The sequence below is a fragment of the Thamnophis sirtalis genome, unplaced genomic scaffold (assembly GCF_051295495.1).
Source record: "Thamnophis sirtalis isolate CommonGarterSnake01/CBP01778 unplaced genomic scaffold, rThaSir2_p1.2 scaffold_14, whole genome shotgun sequence".
Lineage (NCBI taxonomy): Eukaryota > Metazoa > Chordata > Lepidosauria > Squamata > Natricidae > Thamnophis > Thamnophis sirtalis.
This window is the reverse complement of record NW_028261394.1, coordinates 43,908,263-43,926,963: the sequence shown is the minus strand read 5'-3', so window position 1 is coordinate 43,926,963 and position 18,701 is coordinate 43,908,263. Positions and strand designations below refer to the sequence as shown.

The 18,701-nt window shown below is 44.3% G+C and overlaps 1 protein-coding gene across 1 annotated transcript in view; it reads left to right on the top strand.

Annotated features, from left to right (window-relative positions):
• The first annotated feature begins 976 nt into the window (after nucleotides 1-976).
• The window catches only part of TOX3 (TOX high mobility group box family member 3), an 89,871-nt gene continuing 72,146 nt past the window's right edge, over nucleotides 977-18,701 (top strand). The window contains exon 1 of the mRNA XM_087728898.1: nucleotides 977-1,108. Coding sequence (XP_087585024.1) covers nucleotides 1,007-1,108 — 102 coding nt within the window. The 5' untranslated portion in view covers nucleotides 977-1,006. The remainder of the gene's footprint in view (nucleotides 1,109-18,701) is intronic.

Here is an 18,701-nt window from a genome sequence, read left to right as displayed (position 1 = left end):
ACCATCCAATCAGAGCTGAAGCAGCTTCTTGGGATGAGAAGCCAGACGCCTTCAAAGAAAAACCAGAAAGTCCAATTGCCCCTTCCCCCCCCCCCCCCAAAAAAAGGATCTTTGGGACTTCTGGGTCCCTTTGAGGAAAGGAAGCTTCGACTCTACACAGAGAGTCCCAAGCGGGGGGGGGGGGCTGCGCGCGCACCCCGCTCTTCTCGCTCGCTCTCCCCCCCCCCCCCGGGCGTCCCACCCAGAGCTGATTTGCATTGCTGGGTGTTGGGGGGGAGCGGTGGAGTAGACGGAAGAGCCGCTGTTGCCGTAGCTGCCGCTCTTCCCTCGGGCTCAGCGCCGGGCTCCTGGCTCCTTTGTGCGGCGCACCTGGGAGGCGAGCCGGCTCCTTTGGAAAGCGGGGTGGGTGGAGCCGAGGAGAAGGGAAGGGCCGAGCGAGCGGAGGGGGAGTGAGGACGCGCGCGCTCTGCCCCCCACCCCTTCCAGCCGCGGCGACAGCGGCCGCCGCCGCCCCCTCCCTCCCTCCTCCTCCTCCTCCTCCGTCGTCTCGGTGGCTCCCCCTCCCTAGAGCGTCCCTCACCTGTCCCTTCCGGCTCACCTGCCGCTCTGCCCCTCCCTTTCTCTATCATCCCGCCTCCTCCTCCTCCCTCGCTCCCTCCCTCCTTCCCTCCCCGCAGAGCCCGGCAACTTGGTTGCCTGCTAGGAGCGCGGCTTTCTTTCTCTCTGCGTCCGTGTGCTGCGCCCGCCCGCGCCGTGTTTTTGTGGGTGTGCTGGGGAAGGAGGAGGAGGAGGAGGAGGAGGAGGAAAAAGGGGGGGGAGCCCTTTGGAAGGTGGATCTAGTCCAAGCTTCTCCAGAACTTCGCCCCTTTGGACCAAGCAGATCTCCGACGCTTCCTCTCTCGCCCCCCTCCACCCCCTCCGCAGCCACACACGCCCCCCCCCCTCTGGCGACCCCCCTGCACCCCTCCCCCCGCCCTGCTGCACCCCAAGATCTCAGCCCCGCGAAATGGATGTAAGGTTTTATCCCGCTGCCTCGGGGAACTCCCTTCCCGGAGACCCCTCCAGCCTGGACTTTACCCAGTGTTTGGGTTACTACAGCTACAACAAGGTGAGTGTTTTTCCCCCCCCTTCTTCTTCCTCTTTTTCTTTCCCCCTTTCTTTTTCTCTTTCTCTCCTTTCCTCTCTCCCTCTTCTCTCACTCCCTTTTTCATTCCCTGCCTCCCTCTTTCTCTCCCTCCTCCCTCTTTCGCTCTTCTCTTCCTCTTTCCCTCCTTTCCTCTTTTCTCTCTTCTCTCTCTCTCCCCTTTTCCCCTCCTCCTTCTCCCCTCCTCCCTCTTTCACTCTTCCCTTTCTCTTTCCCTCCTTTCCTCTTTCCTCTTTTCTCTCTTCTCTCTTCTCTCTCTCTCCTTTTCCCTCCCTCTTTCTCCCCTCCTCCCTCTTTCGCTCTTCTCTTTCTCTTTCCCTCCTTTTCTCTTTTCTCTTTTCTCTCTTCTCTCTCTCCTTTTCCCTCCTTCCTTCTCCCCTCCTCCCTCTTTCACTCTTCTCTTTCCCTCCTTTCCTCTTTTCTCTTCCCTTTGCCTTCCCCCTCTTCTCCCCTCCCTCCCTCTCACCTCTCTCCTCCTTTCCTCCTCTCTCTCTCTTCTCTCCCTCCTTCCTTCTCCCCTCCTCCCTCTTTCACTCTTCTTTCTCTTCCCCTCCTTTCCTCTTTTCTCTCTTCTCTCTCTCTTTTTCACACTCTTCTCTCCCTCCCTCTTTCTCCCCCTCCCTCCCCTCTCTCTTTCCTTCCTTTCCTCTCCTCTCTCTCCCTCTTTAACCCCTCTTCTCTCTGTTCTCTCTCTCATTTTTTCATTCCCTCCTTCTCTTCTCCTTCTCTTCTCCTTCTCCCTTCTCTTCTCTCCCTCCCTCGTTCCTTCCTGCCTCCCCCTCCCTCTCCCTTCTCTCTCTATTTCTCTATCTCTCTATTTCTTTCTCTCACTCCCCCCCCCCCCTTTTAATCTTTTGTTCCAGGGGATGCTCAATTGTGTTACAGTTTTTTTGGATTTGCATTGGACATTGTTGTGGTTTTGGTGGTAGTTTGGTTTGGCTTCTAGAGGGGTGGCAGCTCTGGTTGGGTTAGGGGAGGCAGGAGAAAGGGAGGGGGCTCAATCTTACAACTTGTACTAATGCGCCGGTTTTTCAAACTTGGGTTTTTTTCCCCCTTCTTCTTCTTAAAATCGAACTTTCCCAAGTTTCTTTTTGCCTCGCCAGAACTTTCCCTTTCCCATCCTTTCTCAAGTTATTTGCAAATCATCCTTGGTGGTGGTAGTGTTTGCCTGTTGTTTTCCATTTTCCCCCCTTTCCCTTTGCAAGTACAATCCCTAGTAACTTCCTCCCAGCTCGAGTGGGAAAGAAGGCAGAGTTTTTCCTTTGGCACTTCGTTGTATTTAAGTACAATGACAATAAAGATTATACTTATACTTACAAAGTGGACTCTTTGCAGGATATGGTAGCTTTCATTGGTCGTAGGGGACCTGCTGATGAAGAAAAATACACCCCCGGGGCATGGGGTTTCCAAATTTTTTAAAAAGTGCATTTTGAAAGATGTGTTTTTCTGTCTTAAACAGTTAAAATAAACAGTTTTGCTGGTTCTGTTTTGGCTGCAGGAATTTGGAGTCAGCGGCTGAATAGGTTTCCTTTTCATTTGGTGGTTGGGCTTGTAGGGAGATCAGACTTACTTGTGAGTGTTTAAGGCTTGAGTATTTAGATTGCATTACAGTTGTACGGATTACTAGTGGTTTTGTGTGTTTGCCGCCTGCCATTTCTCTGTCCCTGTTCTCACCATCTCGTCCCACTCCTCTTCCACATTCCTCCACATTTCTTCCTGGTTCAGGATGTCAAAGCAAGGATTTGATTCTCCCAACCGAGCCGTGTTTTATGGTGGGGAAACTGGATGGGAGCCTCATGAGTCTTGCATCTTAAAATAAAGCCACGCCAGCAAGGAACTCTGGGCCACCCCAACTGAGAAGGTGGTGGCGACCACATCCTTTCAGCTCTGTCTCCCATCAAGATTCCCTTTTTAATGGGTCTCGTTGAGCCAGCTGGAAAGGTTGTAGTTCGGTGTCTTATTGATATCTCCTTTTCTTGTCAAGCGATTACAGATGACAGAATAACATGTAATAGCCAGAAGGGACGGATATTCCCTGCGGCTAAATGCATTACACACAAAAAAAAATACCTTTCAACCGTATCTGGTTTGTTTTCACCGGCTGCCAGACAAGGAAAGGGAAAATTTCAAAACTTAAAAAAGAGGTACGCACGGTGACTCATGTTACTCCGTTAAAGGACTTGGCTATTTGCACTATATGCTTGTGTCAATACTATGCCAAGTTATTAGCGCTGGGCCTTCGTCCCTGTGTTATAAAGAGGCCTTTCACAAGTGACCTCCCTCCCCTTTGGCTCTGTTTGTGCAACCTCGATATGTTTGTGTGTGTGTGTTTGTGTGCGCTCTCTCTCCTATGAGATGCTTGCCTTAAGATATTGAGAAATTCCAGTGCCTTCCAAGGACTTCACCCATATCTGGGTTTATTGTTAGTGTTAGTGATAAAAGTTTGGGGACATGGAAAGCCAGCAGGGAAGAAAAAGAATATATATATTTTTTTTTTAAAAGAAATGTTGGGGAGTGTTATTAGAAGTTTCTGGTTGGACCCATTTAATCCTGAGTGGATGGATGTCAGCAAAGTGAAATTTCTTTTTCGTTAAGACGTCTCTTATTTAGAGATAACGCCTGGTGGGAAGAAATATCTTCAGTGGCTTTCCTGGGGAGGGAATGCTTGAGAATTATATAAATTAGAGCTGACAGCTTATTTCAAATATTTGCAATACAATAGCAGAGTTGGAAGGGACCTTGGAGGTCTTCTAGTCCAACCCCCTGCCTAGGCAGGAAACCCTATGCCGTTCCAGACAACACTGCATTTAATAAATGCAGTGTAACCAAATGCAGTGTGTGTATGTGTGTTGTGTGTATGTGTATGCGTGCGCACGGCCTTTTCAGCAGGCGATATTGGAACAGATTTTGAACAAAGCCTGATGTGTATATATTCTCCTTGGCAGATGCAACATGGAAAAATATCCAAGCGGGGCTGCTGTGTTGATGATATGGAAAGAAAGGAGGGACATTGTTACAAATTAGAGGTTTTGTTTTTTTTTAAAAAGGATTTTTTAAAATAAGCTCTTAACAAACTTACACTGCCGTTTGGTGGTCAGCAAATGTATAATGCTGCGAATTTAGTTGAGCCTGAATTCTCTCTGCTGTTCGCATTAATTCAAGAACCTGAATTAATGAATCTGTGATGCATTACTTTTTTTTTAAAAAAAAAGAATAATAATTTATGCGTTTTGTCTGGATGCCTCTTACAGGTAAAGAATAAAACAACATTGCAGGTTTTGTTGTTGTTGTTTTTATTTGCAACTTTAATATCTCTACAGTTTTTAATTTCAGATGCTTGTGGAGAAGAACCAGTTGTAATCACATTTGAAATAAATCCTGTACAGGCTTATTTCTAGAAGGAAGGTAGAGGGCAGCTGAGGGGTGTTGTTTCCTAGAATATCCATCTCCCATCTGATCGGCTAAAAACTGTTAACTCGTATACACTTTTTGTTTTTTTTGCCTCTGCTTAATGAAGAATATAACTTGGCTGGCTTCTATAAAAGGACGAAGGGGACTGTGGAAATGGACAGGATGTAAGAACTTATTTCCAGATATTGGATTATCCTTGCAGCTAGAACTAGTCCAGTCACCTCCGGGACTTCCTGTAGGGTAAAATGCCTGAAGACTGCGGTTATAGATTTTAAACTTTATTTATGCAGTTTTAAACCATTGTTAGCAAAAGATTGTTTTAGACAGTTATAGTTTCATTCAAACTGCTTTTGATGATTGGCCATCTAAAATTGTGTGTGTCTGTCAGTCTGTCTGTCATCTATCTATCTATCTATCTATCTATCTATCTATCTATCTATCTATCTATCTATCTATCTATCTATCATCTATATCTATCTATCATCTATATCTATCTATCTATCTCTATCTATCTATCTATCTATCTATCTATCTATCTATCTATCTATCTATCTATCTATCTATCTACATCCATCCATCCATCCATCCATCCATCCATCCATCCATCCATCCACCCACCCACCCACCCACCCACCCACCCATCTATCATCTATCTATCTATCTATCTATCTATCTATCTATCTATCTATCTATCTATCTATCTATCTATCTATCTATCATCAATCAATCAACATCTGTCTATCTAATCTTTACATACAGGCTGTAAACTCAAACTCACCAATACTTAGCAATAATAGGTAGGCAGTGTGAATTTGTCAGTGATTTTCTTGAGTTAGTGACTAATGCCTATATGAATGTGTGTTATGTGGTGGATAAATTGGCCAGCATGGATTGGCGATGTTTTCTTATAATACAGTGATCTGTAATGCATAACACATAATTGGTGTAACATGAGTCATTATTGCTCACAGAACATAGCACTTAGTCAATCCAGAATATCATTTCAGTGAGTTTGTATGGAGTGAATGGTTAGAGGCTATATAATTGCCTCTTTGATCCTAAGCAATAGAGTTGCACCAAGTCACGATTTTGAGCAAGGTATCATGGCCTGATTGAGGGATAATGCTAAATTCACTGTTTGCAAAACATTGTAGCTGGATTTCTGACAACCCAAATAACAAAGGTGTTGTAGGCGAAATCTTAATCCCGGCCCCATTGTGACTTAGTGCGGTGTGTAAAACAGGACAATCTTTTTTTATACAAAATAATAATAGCCTCCGTTGCAAAACAGTCAGGAGTCAGGATACTGTTCAAAAGTACTTACAAGTTTATTTCATGCGACCTATGCACAAGAATCTGATCTACTAATGGTCAAGATGCACTAGTCCCTTACACTGTGTGTGTGTATGTGTGTGTATGTGTGTGTGTGGACTCCAAACTGATGATGCATTGACCCCACTCTTGGGCTCAGGCTGGTCATCCCCTACACAAACAAGATGATAATCAGAATAGAGCTGGAAGGAACCTTGGAGGTCTTCTAGTCCAGCCCCCTGCTCAAGCAGGAGACCTATACCATTTCAGACAGGCGGCTATCGAGTCTCTTCTTAAAAAGAGAGCCGAGGTGGTGCAGTGGTTAGGGTGCAGTACTGCAAGCCACTTCAGCTGACTGTGATCTGCAGTTCAGCAGTTCAAATCTCACCGGCTCAAGGTCAACTCAGCCTTCCATCCTTCCGAGGTGGGTGAAATGAGGACCCAGACCGTGGGGGCGATATGCTGACTCAATTTGCTAAAAAAAATCTGTAAACCGCTTAGAGAGGGCTGAAATCCCTATGAAGCGGTATATAAGTCTAATAAATAATAAATAAATAAAACCTCCAGTGAACCTACAACTTCTGATGGCAGGCTGTTTCACTGGTTAATTGTCCTCTCTGTTAGAACATTTCTTCTAAATTCCATGTTGCTTCTCTCCTTGATGAGTTTCCATCCATTGTCTCTCGTCTTGACTTCTCGTGCTTTGGATAAATAAGTTGACCCTCTCTTCTTTGTGATAGCCCCTCAAATACTAGAATACTGCTGTGTTCCTCCCTAGTCCTTCCTTTTCTCTAGACAAGACATGCACAAATCCTGCAACCATTCTTCATAGGTTTTTAATCTCCAGGCCTTACATCACCTTAGTTGCTCTTCTCTGCACTTTTTCCAAAGTCTCGATGTCTTTTTGGTAACCCGGTGACCAAAATTAGCAATAGCAATAGCAGTTAGACTTATATACCGCTTCGTAGGGCTTTCAGCGCTCTCTAAGCGGTTTACAGAGTCAGCATATTGCCCCCAACAATCCGGGTCCTCATTTTACCCACCTCGGAAGGATGGAAGGCTGAGTCAACCTTGAGCCGGTGAGATTTGAACCGCCAAACTGCAGCTTAGCAGTCAGCTGAAGTGGCCTGCAGTACTGCACTCTAACCACTGCGCCACCTCGGCTCATACCGTATTGGATGCCGGGTTCCAGGTGTGGCCTTACTAAGGCTTTATAAAGCGGCACTAATACTACATGTGATTTTGATTCTAAGCCTCGGTTTATACAAGCAAGGATCGTATTAGCTTTTTTGGCTGCTGCCTCTTTTATGACTCTATAGTCCATGGTATGAATCCATCGTATTGGGTAGATCATAGTTTCCAGAGACACCTCGACTTAGTGACTGTTCAGAGTTACAGAAGTGATTTTAACAGTCCTTTCACTTAACAACCGTTGCAGTATCCTTGTAGTCGTGTGATTAAAATTCAGACATTTGGCAACCAGCTGAGCTTGACGATCAGAAGGGCAGCAGTTCGGCGGTTCGAATCCCTAGCGCCACGTAATGGAGTGAGCTCCCGTTACTTGTCCCAGCTTCTGCCAAGCTAGCAGTTCAAAAGCATGTAAAAATGCAGGTAGAAAAATAGGAACCACCTTTAGTGGGAAGGGAACAGCGTTCCATGCACCTTCAGTGTTCAGTCGTGCCGGCCACATGACCACGGAGACGTCTTGGGACAGAGCTGGCTCTTCAGCTTTGAAACAGAGATGAGTACTGCTCCCTAGAGTGAGGAACAACTAGTACATATGTGCGAGGGGAACTTTTTACCTTTTACCTTTATGTATTTATTATCACCTCTCACCTCTCTCCAGGCCTTCCGGAAAGCCGTTAAAACCTGGCTGTGCCGGCAGGCCTGGGGTTGATGAGTTCCCCTCCCCTCTCGACTTGTATGGCTGTATGACTCTTGTGTATTTTAATTACATGTTTGTATCCCCTTTTCCCCTTTTGAGTTGTTCGCCGGTTTGAGTCCCTCCCGGAGAAGGGCGACATACAAATAAACTAAATCAAATCAAATCAAATCAAATCATGGTTGAAGTATCCCGAGATCATGTGATCTCCATGTGCAGCCTTCCCAATCCAACTTCTGGCAAGTCAATGGGCGAAGCCGGATTTGCTTAACGGCCGCAGTGATTGCTTTAACTGTTGCAAAAAGGTTGCAGAAGCGGGCGGAACTCTCTTAGCGACTGCCTTGCTTAGCAGCAGGAACTCTGGTGCCCTTTGTGGGTCGTAAATGGAGGACTACCAATAAGCGAACGAAGCTGGAGGATAAGACAATAGCAATAGCAGTTAGACTTATATACCGCTTCATAGGGCTTTCAGCCCTCTCTAAGCGGTTTACAGAGTCAGCATATTGCCCCCAACAACAATCTGGGTCCTCATTTTACCCACCTCGGAAGGATGGAAGGCTGAGTCAACCCTGAGCTGGTGAGATTTGAACAGCCAAACTGCAGAACTGCAGTCAGCTGAAGTAACCTGCAGTGCTGCATTTAACCACTGCACCACCTCGGCTCTTTCCCAAGACATTCAGTTGGGAAGCAGATGGGGTTTAACTATGTGATTGTTCCTTTTGGGGGGGGGGGCGCTTCGTTTCTGTGACTGTGCATGCAGCTGTATTGCCACGCGAAAGCTTCCCTGCGACACGAGCTAAATTGTATGCTGGGGCATGTTTCATCTATGAATAGACCTGCTTCGGAGAAGGGGGAAAAAGTAATATAGGTGATGAGGGCTCACAAAAGGAAGCATAGCAAATGAGTTTTGCAGCTGCATCACTTAAAACATTCATTGCACAAACATTGGAGTTGGGTAAATAGATGGTTGAGATAAAAGGAGCAGATGGCCAACGGGTTCTTGCAGATCTAGCAGAGTAAAGGTTGGAGTCGTCCCTTACTCACCACTTTAGGATGACTAGCAAAAGAAACTTAAATTCCTCCCCTTTTCTTGTCTGCCTTCTGATCTTCGAGAAATCCAGCAACGTTTGCGTTGCGTAAGGTCTGGTTCGGCCCTTCCCTGAGTCTATAATTCGAACTAATCGAAAGGGTGAGAAATACAGTAGAATTCTTTATTGACCAAGTGTGATTGGACACACAAGGAATTTGTCTTTGGTGCAGATGGTCTCAGTGTACATAAAAGAAAAGATACATTTGTCACAAATCATAAGGTACAACACTTAATGATAGTCATAGGAGTAGAGTAGAGTAGAGTAGAGTTGAATAAGAATAGGGAATAGAATAGAAGAATAGAATAGAATAGGATTCTTTATTGGCCAAGTGTGATTGGACACACAAGGAATTTGTCTTTGGTGCAGATACTCTCAGTATACATAAAAAGATGACACATTTGTCACTAATCATAAGGTACAACACTTAATGTTAGTCTTAGGTTACTAATAAGCAATCAAATCATACTAGGAAACAAATAAAACAATGTGAATTGTAAAGATTCAAGCAACATGGTTCTAGTGGGAAGAGAACGGTACTAAGGAGGAGAATAAGAATAATAATAGTAATACAGTCTTAGAAAAGAATTTGACAGTGTTGTGAGAATTAGTTGTTTAGCAGAGTGATGACCTGTCCTTGTGTCTGGTTGTTCTGGTGTGCAGTTTGGGAATTTATGTCCAGGGTGTGAGGGGTCTGTAGATATTTTCATGGCCCTCTTTTTGACCCGTGACAACGTTTTTCAATCCTTTCTCTCTGCATTTTGGGTTCGATAGATTCAGATTTTATGGAATAGAAATTTCACAGTCTCCTCCATAGAGTCTCCTCCTAGCACAGCCTCCTTTTTCCTCTGCTGATCGGAAGTCCGATTCCCCCTACCATAGAGTTTCCTCCTAGCGCAGCATCCTTTCTTCTCTGCCGACCAGAAGTCCGATTTCCCCCTACCATAGAGTCCTAGCGGGGCGTCCGTTTTCCTCTACCTGTCCTAACCGAAAGCCCTATCCATTGTGGAGCCAACCAGTGACAGGGAGCCGCAGCAGAGGGATGAAAGAGCCACATGCGGCTCCAGAGCCACAGGTTGCTGAACCTCTGGTCAAAAATGATGTAGAATTTTTTCCCCATGGAATTAGAAATGAGGAGGGTCACTCCCCCCACCACCACCTTTTTTCATGTGCTTAAAAAGGATGTAATGGAATTTGAGCGGTGCCTAGCGTTCCTTCCTGCTCTTCGAGCTTATCCCAGCAAGATCAACTGTTAACTAAAAAGGACGCCTACAAGTTTTAATATGATCAGAGGTAACAATCACATTAGATTATTTTACAATCCCCTGGAGAAATTGCCAGAAATACATTGTAAACAAGCCATATGGGATTACAGCAAAGTGCTGCATATTGGCAACTAGAGGCTTGTAGCTACGGATGTCTAATATATTTGAGTTGGAAAGCATACTGGGTTTTCCCAGCGATTGTGGGTTTATAGCAGTGGTGGGTTTCAAAAATTTTTCGAACCTAGTCTGTGTGTGTGGCCTCCTTTGTGGGAGTGGCTTGCCAGCCATGTGACCTGGTGGGAGTGGCTTGCTGGCCGTGTGTTTTCTCTCTCTCTCTCTCTCTCTCTCTCTCTCTCTCTCTCTCTCTCTCTCTCTCTCTCTCTTTCTTTCCTTTTGTCTCTCTGTCCCTTTTTCCTTTTTTTCTTTCATCTCTTTCTTTCTTTTTTCTTTCTTTTCTTTCTTTCTTTCTTTCTTTCTTTCTTTCTTTCTTCCTTTCTTTCTCTTTCTCTTTCTCTTTCTCTTTCTCTCTCTGTGTGAGTCTGTGCGTGTGTGTGTGTATGTGTGGGTCAGTGGTGGGTTTCAAAATTTTTTGGAACCTCTTCTGTAGGTGTGGCCTGCTTTCCGGGTCCACTGGTGGAACCTCTTCTAACCGGTTCAGTAGATTTGACGAACCGGTTCTACCGAACTGGTGCGAACCGGTAGGAACCCACCTCTGGTTTATAGGCGTCTTGTTTTTTTCAATGAACGTAATTCCTCCCTTGGCTAATGGCGCAAACGGATCCTAATACTATGATGGCGAACCTATGGCAGAGGTGGCACTCATATCCTTCTCTGTGGTTGCTCTTCTGGTTTCCAATGAGCCGGTCAGCTGGTCTTTGCGGGCGCGAGAGTGTGGGAAAACAGCCTGAAAAACGACCCAAAAATGACCCCAAAGCAACCTGAAAAATGTCCCAAATTCGGCCATTTTCCAGGCCAGCTGGTGTTCGGTTTCCTGGCACTCCGGCACACGCAGGTACGTTCCAGTTTGCGCACTCGTTGCCCAAAAGGTTCGCCATCACTGTCTTAATACTTCCCTGCCGTTTAAGCTCAGTTCTGATTTACAGGAGGATCCGTTCGGCTCAAGTCGGGGTCATTTTGGCTTTTGCCGACTTCTAAGAAAAAACTTTGTGGTTGTGAAGGAAGAACCCACATTGGAAGGAATCAATAAATAAATAGAACGAAGCTCTGCTTTGAAAGAGGTCAGCTGTTCAACATCCTGCTGCTATCTGGAGTCCTTTTATGGTTTCGACTGATGGAGAACTAATTTGGGGCATTGGCTTTAGCCTAGTAGTTTTTAAAGCAAACAGCCCTTCTTCCCCTTCTTTCTAAGTGATTGAATCGGTTGCATCTCTTTTGAAAAAATATTCAGTGGGCAGGAAAGTCCTAAGAAATATGTTCGTTAGGCCTCCGCACTTCACAAGCCCTGTTTTGGGAGTGGTTTCCCCCCTGCAACATGTCCTTAAAATCCCCTACCTCATCAGGTGGCCCATATTGGAGTAAAGAACTCAGAAACAACATGTAGATTGTCCTCAACGCAGTATTTGAGGGGCTGCCACAAAGAAGAAGGCGTCAACTTACTTTCCAAAGTGCCAGACAGCAGGACGAGAAGCAATAGATGAAAATGTCTATGGAGATTGTTAGGAATATAATCTAACGGTTGGGTTGGCAATATATAAATCATGTAAGCAATGCTGTACCTGTTTCTTTAAATCATACTGTAAAATGTGATTGGTTGCTGTTTCCTCAATCGGCCATGAGAGGGAGCCAGAATGACTGTTAGCTCTCTGTTTGTTCAATGCTGGGCTGATCTGATCTGAGTGTTTTGGAAGCTGGCTGTTAGAAAGTGCCATGAGCTGTTGTAAGTTTTCCAACTGCTAGCAAACTTTGAGTACTGAACTGATTATAATATTGGACCTATGTTATTTGGATTATCCCTTAACTGAAAGACATTGATGACTGACTGTCTTATCCGTGTATGACTTGGACTGTTTGATGGACTCTGATACCTCTATTTCCGCAAAAGTAAAAGCCTATTTAAACTGCATTGTCTCTGTATGCTGGTTTGTGTGTTCTCCAACACAACACTTCTCTGAACGCACTCGCTCTCCCAACCGGGAGCTTACCTAACAGAGATTCTCAGTCCTCCAGGTCATAGTTGTCCCAAAGGTGCTTTTTCAAGAGGCAACTGGGCTTTTCCTTGAAGATGTTTCACTGATCTGAAGAACTGAAGAAACTTCTTGGATGAGAAGTGAAACATCTTCATGGAAGAAACAAAGGAAGCCCAGTTGCTTCTTGATAAAGCACCTTTGGGACAAGTGGATGGAAACAAACCAAGGAGAGAAGCAATCTGGTATTAGCGAGAAACTTCTTAACAGTGAGAACAATTAACCAGTGGAAGGGACTTGCCTTCAGAGGTTATATAGGTGCTTCATCACTGGGGTTTTTAAAGAAGAGAGTGGACAGCTACTTGTCTGAAATGGTCAACCCTGAAACTGGCCTGGTCGAAGTCATCTTGGAGCTTCAGTGCTACCACACTAGAGCAGAGCGATGGTGTGTGTGTGTGTGTGTGTGTGTGTGTGTGTGTGTGTTAGAGATAGCTAGAGCTGTGTAGTCAAAACAAAATACTTTCTCTTGGGAACCAAGGTCGTTCTCACTCCTGGCTGGAGGAAGGAAGAGTGATGTCACCAGACCATCTCACACTGTCTTGACTGATGGTTTGGGATTGGGGGGGGGGTCGGGTGAGAACTTTCACTTTTAATTAGGTGAACCACCATGGGATCCTTGAGGGTTTTCACCAGATATGTGCCAATATGATATTTCCAATAAAGCTATTCTTTGAGGAATCCTTGCAATGGATGCATTACTTGTAACTCTGACAGTAGGGTCTCCTGCTTGAGCAAGCGTTGGACTGGAAGACCTCCAAGGTCCCATCCAGCCCTATTCCGATTGAGAGCCAAGCATTGTGTCAGGCCTGCATTTATATTCCTTTTAGAATTTTGGCCTGCCACACTTTCTCTTATTTCATTATGCTGTTTCTTTAGTATAGTTGATGGGAGGGGAGAATAGACAGGAGTGAGATTGTGGAATGTATTGTTTTCATTCTTTACTAGAAGCCAAGGTCATCCTTTGTCTCCGCACCAGTACACCTGTCCGGAAGCAGCTGGGTGTGGATTTCAGCGTGGAAGAAGAAGATTGGACCATGTGATGGATTGTGGGTGTGGGGATCATGAACTTTTAACTGGGTGGAATTGTGATGTCATTTCCAGTATTGGGATTCCATAGCATGGTGCCAACATGTCTGTCTTATTAAATTGGAACCTTAAGGATAGCTCTGCCTTGGTCTCTGATTTAATTCTGCATGATATTTGGAAAGCTGACACATTGTTCAGTGCTCAGTTTTTGCAACCTTTTCCCCACGATTGTTAAGCAAAGTTGTTGAGTGAGTCACTCGGTCGTTAAGTGAATCCGGCTTTCCCCAACGACTTTGCCTGCGGAAAGCTACAAATGGCAGGATACAAATGGCCATCCCATAATCCCGGGACAGGGCAACTCTAGTAAACGCATGCTGGTTGCCCCAACCAAATTTTGATCATGGGACCCTGGGAACGCTGCATCGGTCGTAGGTGCGAGGATATGGGTCGTAAGTCCCTTTTTTCAGTGCTCTGAGTGGCCCTTAAGTGGACGGATGTAAGTCGAGGACCCTGGCAAGGGAGCTCTCTCTTTACGGGAGCGGTTTGTAAAGATATATGGAGCTTTTTGCCTGCACGAAAGCTTAGTTATTCATCTGTTCAAAAGAGAATGGCCCAAAGGTTTCTTAGAAACAGAAACCATTAGATTCCAAATTTGAGTTAGTGCCTACACCTCGTGTAGAAATTACTCTTCTCCTTCGGGTGCTCGATGTTTGGAAGCTTTTTTCCGAGGTCTGAATATTTTAAAGGTATTTTTTTTTTCCCTCGCCTCTGCTCTGCTTAAATGTTTAGGTGTTCATGTCCTCTGTGGATTCTCTATTTTTCTTTGCAGCTAGAAGAATAGCAATAGCAGTTGGACTTATATACCGCTTCATAGGGCTTTCAGCCCTCTCTAAGCGGTTTACAGAGTCAGCATATTGCCCCCAACAACAAACCGGGTCCTCTTTTCACCCACCTCGGAAGGATGGAAGGCTGAGTCAACCCTGAGCCGGTGAGATTTGAACAGCCGAACTGCGGAACTGCAGTCAGCTGAAGTAGCCTGCAGTGCTGCATTTAATCACTGCGCCACCTCGGCTCTCTAGAGTTTGTAATAATAATAATAAAAAAAAACGTGGTTACTGAGTGGGATCAGCAAAGGATACCCACTGGTTTGGGTCATTGTCTGTCTGCCTCTCCGCCTATCTATATCCCTCTGTCATCTATCCATCTATCTGTCCCTTCGTCTTCTGTGTCTGTCAATCCTGAAGCGAACTTGGCTGGGGCCATCTTTGAGGCTTCAAGAGTTGCCACTAGATGGGATGGGGAGGGAAATAGTTAGCTGGGGCTTTGCCGTCAAAATAAAAACTTTCCTGTGGGAACCAAGGTCATTCCAACAGGTGGCTGGAAGAGGAGGAGCGAAGTAACCAAGCAATTGGCCAGCCCCTCGGTTGGACCATGTGACTAATGACTGGTGGAAAGGGGGAAAACTTTCTCTTTGAATTAGGTGAAAATTTGTAAGCCCATCCTTGAAGTAGACTATATCTCTACCCAATGTAAAGGTAAAGTAAGAGTAAAGGTTCCCCTCGCACATATGTGCTAGTCGTTCCTGACTCTAGGAGGCGGTGCTCATTTCTGTTTCAAAGCGGAAGAGCCAGCGCTGTCCAAAGACATCTCTGTGGTCATATAGCCGGCATGAATAAATGCCGAAGGTGCATGGAACGCTGTTACCTTCCCACCAAAGGTGGTTCCTATTTTTCTACTTGCATTTTTTACGTGCTAAGTTGTCAGAAGCAGAGACAAGTAACGGAAACTCACTCCGTTATGCGGCGCTAGGGATTCAAACCGCCGAACTGCTGACCTTTCTGATTGACAAGCTCAGCATTTTATCCACTGAGCCACCGTGTCCCTTGGCGAGCCACCCAATGTAAGGAAAATCAAATATTTTAGCAAGATGACAAAGGATAAATTTCGAGCCTCCCATTGATACACAATTCCGAGGACATTTGAATAGTTCATCAGAGTTTCCTAAAAACACTTCTGAATGCAGCTCAAACTTTACCAAAAGGTTAACAGAGTGAAGGCATAAAATGCGCGGGGGGGGGGGGGGGGGCGGTGGGAACTACCAGTAAATTGTTACTGCACACACAGACAAAAAAAGAAAAACTATTTAAGTTTTTCTTAAGAGCACTGGGGATTGATAGAAGCTTGGAAAACTGATTTAAAAGCCTCCAGAGAGTTTTGCTCATTTTGTGAGGTTGCTGTAAAAAAAATAACAAAAACGTTGGATGAATTCAGTGCGCCAAGCAAATATTTTGTCTGCCGTTGGTTGATTCATTTATGCAAACAGGGGGCTTCTGGCTATAACGGACATGTTCAATGAATTTAATCTGTTAATTGGTTAACCCCCTAGGCTTTAATCATCAAAAGGTATTCCCCAGCGTAGAACAGATTGTTCATGATATCAAAAGTTATAAAACACAGAAGCATAGGGGCTGAAAGCAGGGGTGAAATTAAAAAGAATTCCCTGAGTGCGAACTGGCTGAATCCCACCACTGGCCAGACATACCTAACACCCTGTTCAACTCAATGAAAGTGTTCTGACATTAGATTTTAATAAAAAGAGGGGGGGGGGGAAACCCAACCCTACAACAGAATTGTATAAACTTCGGTTAACAATCAACTGTGTGGTTAACTGCTGAATAAAATCAGCATGGTGTAGTGCTTAAGGGACCAAGACTGGGAATCCAGATTCAAACTTACTTTCAGCTATGGAAGGAGTTAATAATAACCCATTTTACAGATATATTGAGTGAGGCCTGGAATACACATTAAAAGAGGCTAACAAGTATGTAGCACCAATCTTATCAAAGGACTACAAAAAGCAGGTTGATTATTTCCTTGAATAATCCTCCTTGCTAGAGATTAAAGCGAAACCTACCCAACAAATTGAAGGACAAATACTTTGGAAGAAGAATGTATTTTACTTTGGGAAAGGAAGTCTGGCTAACTTCATGCCAATAAGAATCATAGTAGAATGGAAAATAAAGATGTATACAAGTAAGACTATAGTAAGGGGGAAATTGCAAATAGGCTAATGTAAGTAGAAATTTAGTTAAAGCTCTTTTTCTTTACTCTTTTTGGCCATACTACTATAATTACTGCTATTATATTATTGTTATAGTTACTAGCTTGTGTGTTAAGATTTACTATTAACTTTCCATTGGCTTTGCTTTCTATATAATTATTATCCTCATTGTCTTTTCAATTAAAATAAAATTCAGAAAAGAATCTTAGTAGAGAGATATCTGAGCAATTTGCCTAGACACCAGAAGGTTTCTGATGCAGTCACACACCACAAAGTGCTTAACAGGTTTAAGGACCCTGGACTAAGAGGAAAGAATTAAGAACAAGTGTGGGAATAAATAACAAGAGAATGTAAACAGTTGGATTTGCAAAGGTTAACATGCACTTGTTGATCAATTCTTTGGGGAAGGGATAGGTGATTTGAAAGATGGTGGGTAGCTCAAGGAGAATATGTGGCCGTTGAGTTCATTAGCGAGGAAGGTAATTAAAGAGTCCCATTAATTAAGGAAGGGATGGAAAAGAACCAGGTATTTTCATGATGCCTTTCTGTACATCCTCAAGGCCATTTTGGTCCCTGCATCTCCAAATGGCTACACCAGAGCCAGAAAAAACATAAGAGGTTCAAGGATGGATGGATGGATGGATGGATGGTATTAGTGTTCCAAATAATGCACCCATTATTAGATTCCTCAAAGAACGATTTTATTGGATACATCATATTGGCACCACTGGTGAAAACCGACTGAAAGTTCCTGCAGATCTCCCTTGGGTTTTATTATTAGAATGATGAAATCCACAGTTTGATCGACATGTAAGATGTATGCAAAGAAATTTTGAGCTCAGAAATGCGTTTTGAGTTCCAACCTCCCCCCCCCCCACCCCCTTTGTTATCTCAAACTTTATTTGCATTCTGTTCAGCAATGCAATTCAGGAGGAGGAAAAGATCCGACAGATTTCTGGTTACCGGTCAGAATTAAATCTGTGGGTAACCGAAGCTCTCAATTTTGGAGCAGTGAGAAAGATTTTGACAAATGTTTCAGAGTTTCCTTGAAATGGACAAAAGGCTGCAAAAGTTGGTGGAGTTAGCAGACGTTTGATTAAAGAAAAGAATACCATTGATTTTGTTTACCCTTGTGGACCTCGTTTGAACTCTGTGCCACAGGTGGAAAAATAAATAGAAAATTTGATTTTGCTGATTAGATAGGTTTGTTGTTATAGACATGGCTACGCAGTATATTTATGTACAAATAAAAAGTCAAAGTTTTATGTTGCTACCTTAATCGACTGTGCCAAAAGGAGCTAGAAGTTGATGCCTTTTCTTTATATTTTCCCCGTTTCTCCTACACTTTTTCCTTCTCCCCTTTCCCTCCCTTATTTTCCCACTCCCTTCATCTTTCTTTGTATTTCTGTATTTTATATTTTAATAAATGGAAATATTTCAACCTGACCATGTTTCAAGAGTTTCTCAGCATTCGTTTCCCCACAATTTGAGCAGAAATAGGTACCAGCACTAACCTTGGCTGATCTGGAAAAAAAATCTATGGAGACTCAAGAGTGATCTGTGCTTGAATAGACAAGCAGAAAATATCAGAACTGTAGATTAGACTGGAAAGTCGAAAAAACATCTTTTTTTTTTTAGTATATTTTATTTTCATTTTCATTTTCATGCACTCACATGTATACTCCATACAGTATTAAACAGTAATTGCATCAATTCCTCTTGTCGACAATGCCCCAGAAAATAAAAGCCCAATATACCTCTTCCATCCTCCATACACCTCTTTCTTCCACCACCCTCCAACTTTCTATCTTCCCTCCATCATCCCCCTCTACCCTACTTCCCCTCGCCCTCTACCACTCCTCTCTCCAGATCCGCTCTCCCCCTTCCCTTTCGCCTTCCCCCCACCCTCTCTCCCATCCCTCTCTCCCCATCTTGGCTCCCCAGAGCCAAGGTGGCGCAGTGGTTAAATGCAGCACTGCAGGCTACTGCTAGATCAGCAGGTCAGCGGTTCAAATCTCACCGGCTCAGGGTTGACTCAGCCTTCCATCCTTCCGAGGTGGGTAAAATGAGGACCCAGATTGTTGGGGGCGATATGCTGACTCTCTGTAAACCGCTTAGAGAGGCCTGAAAGGCCTATGAAGCGGTATATAAGTCTACTGCTATTGCTATTGCTATCTTTCTTCTTTCCTACTCCTCCTCCCCTCGGTGTATTTCCACTATATGTTAATGTATTTGGCTTATCCTATTTTAAAAGAAGAAATAGAGAAAAACAGTATACATGTAAAGTCACATTGCATTGAGAACTAACA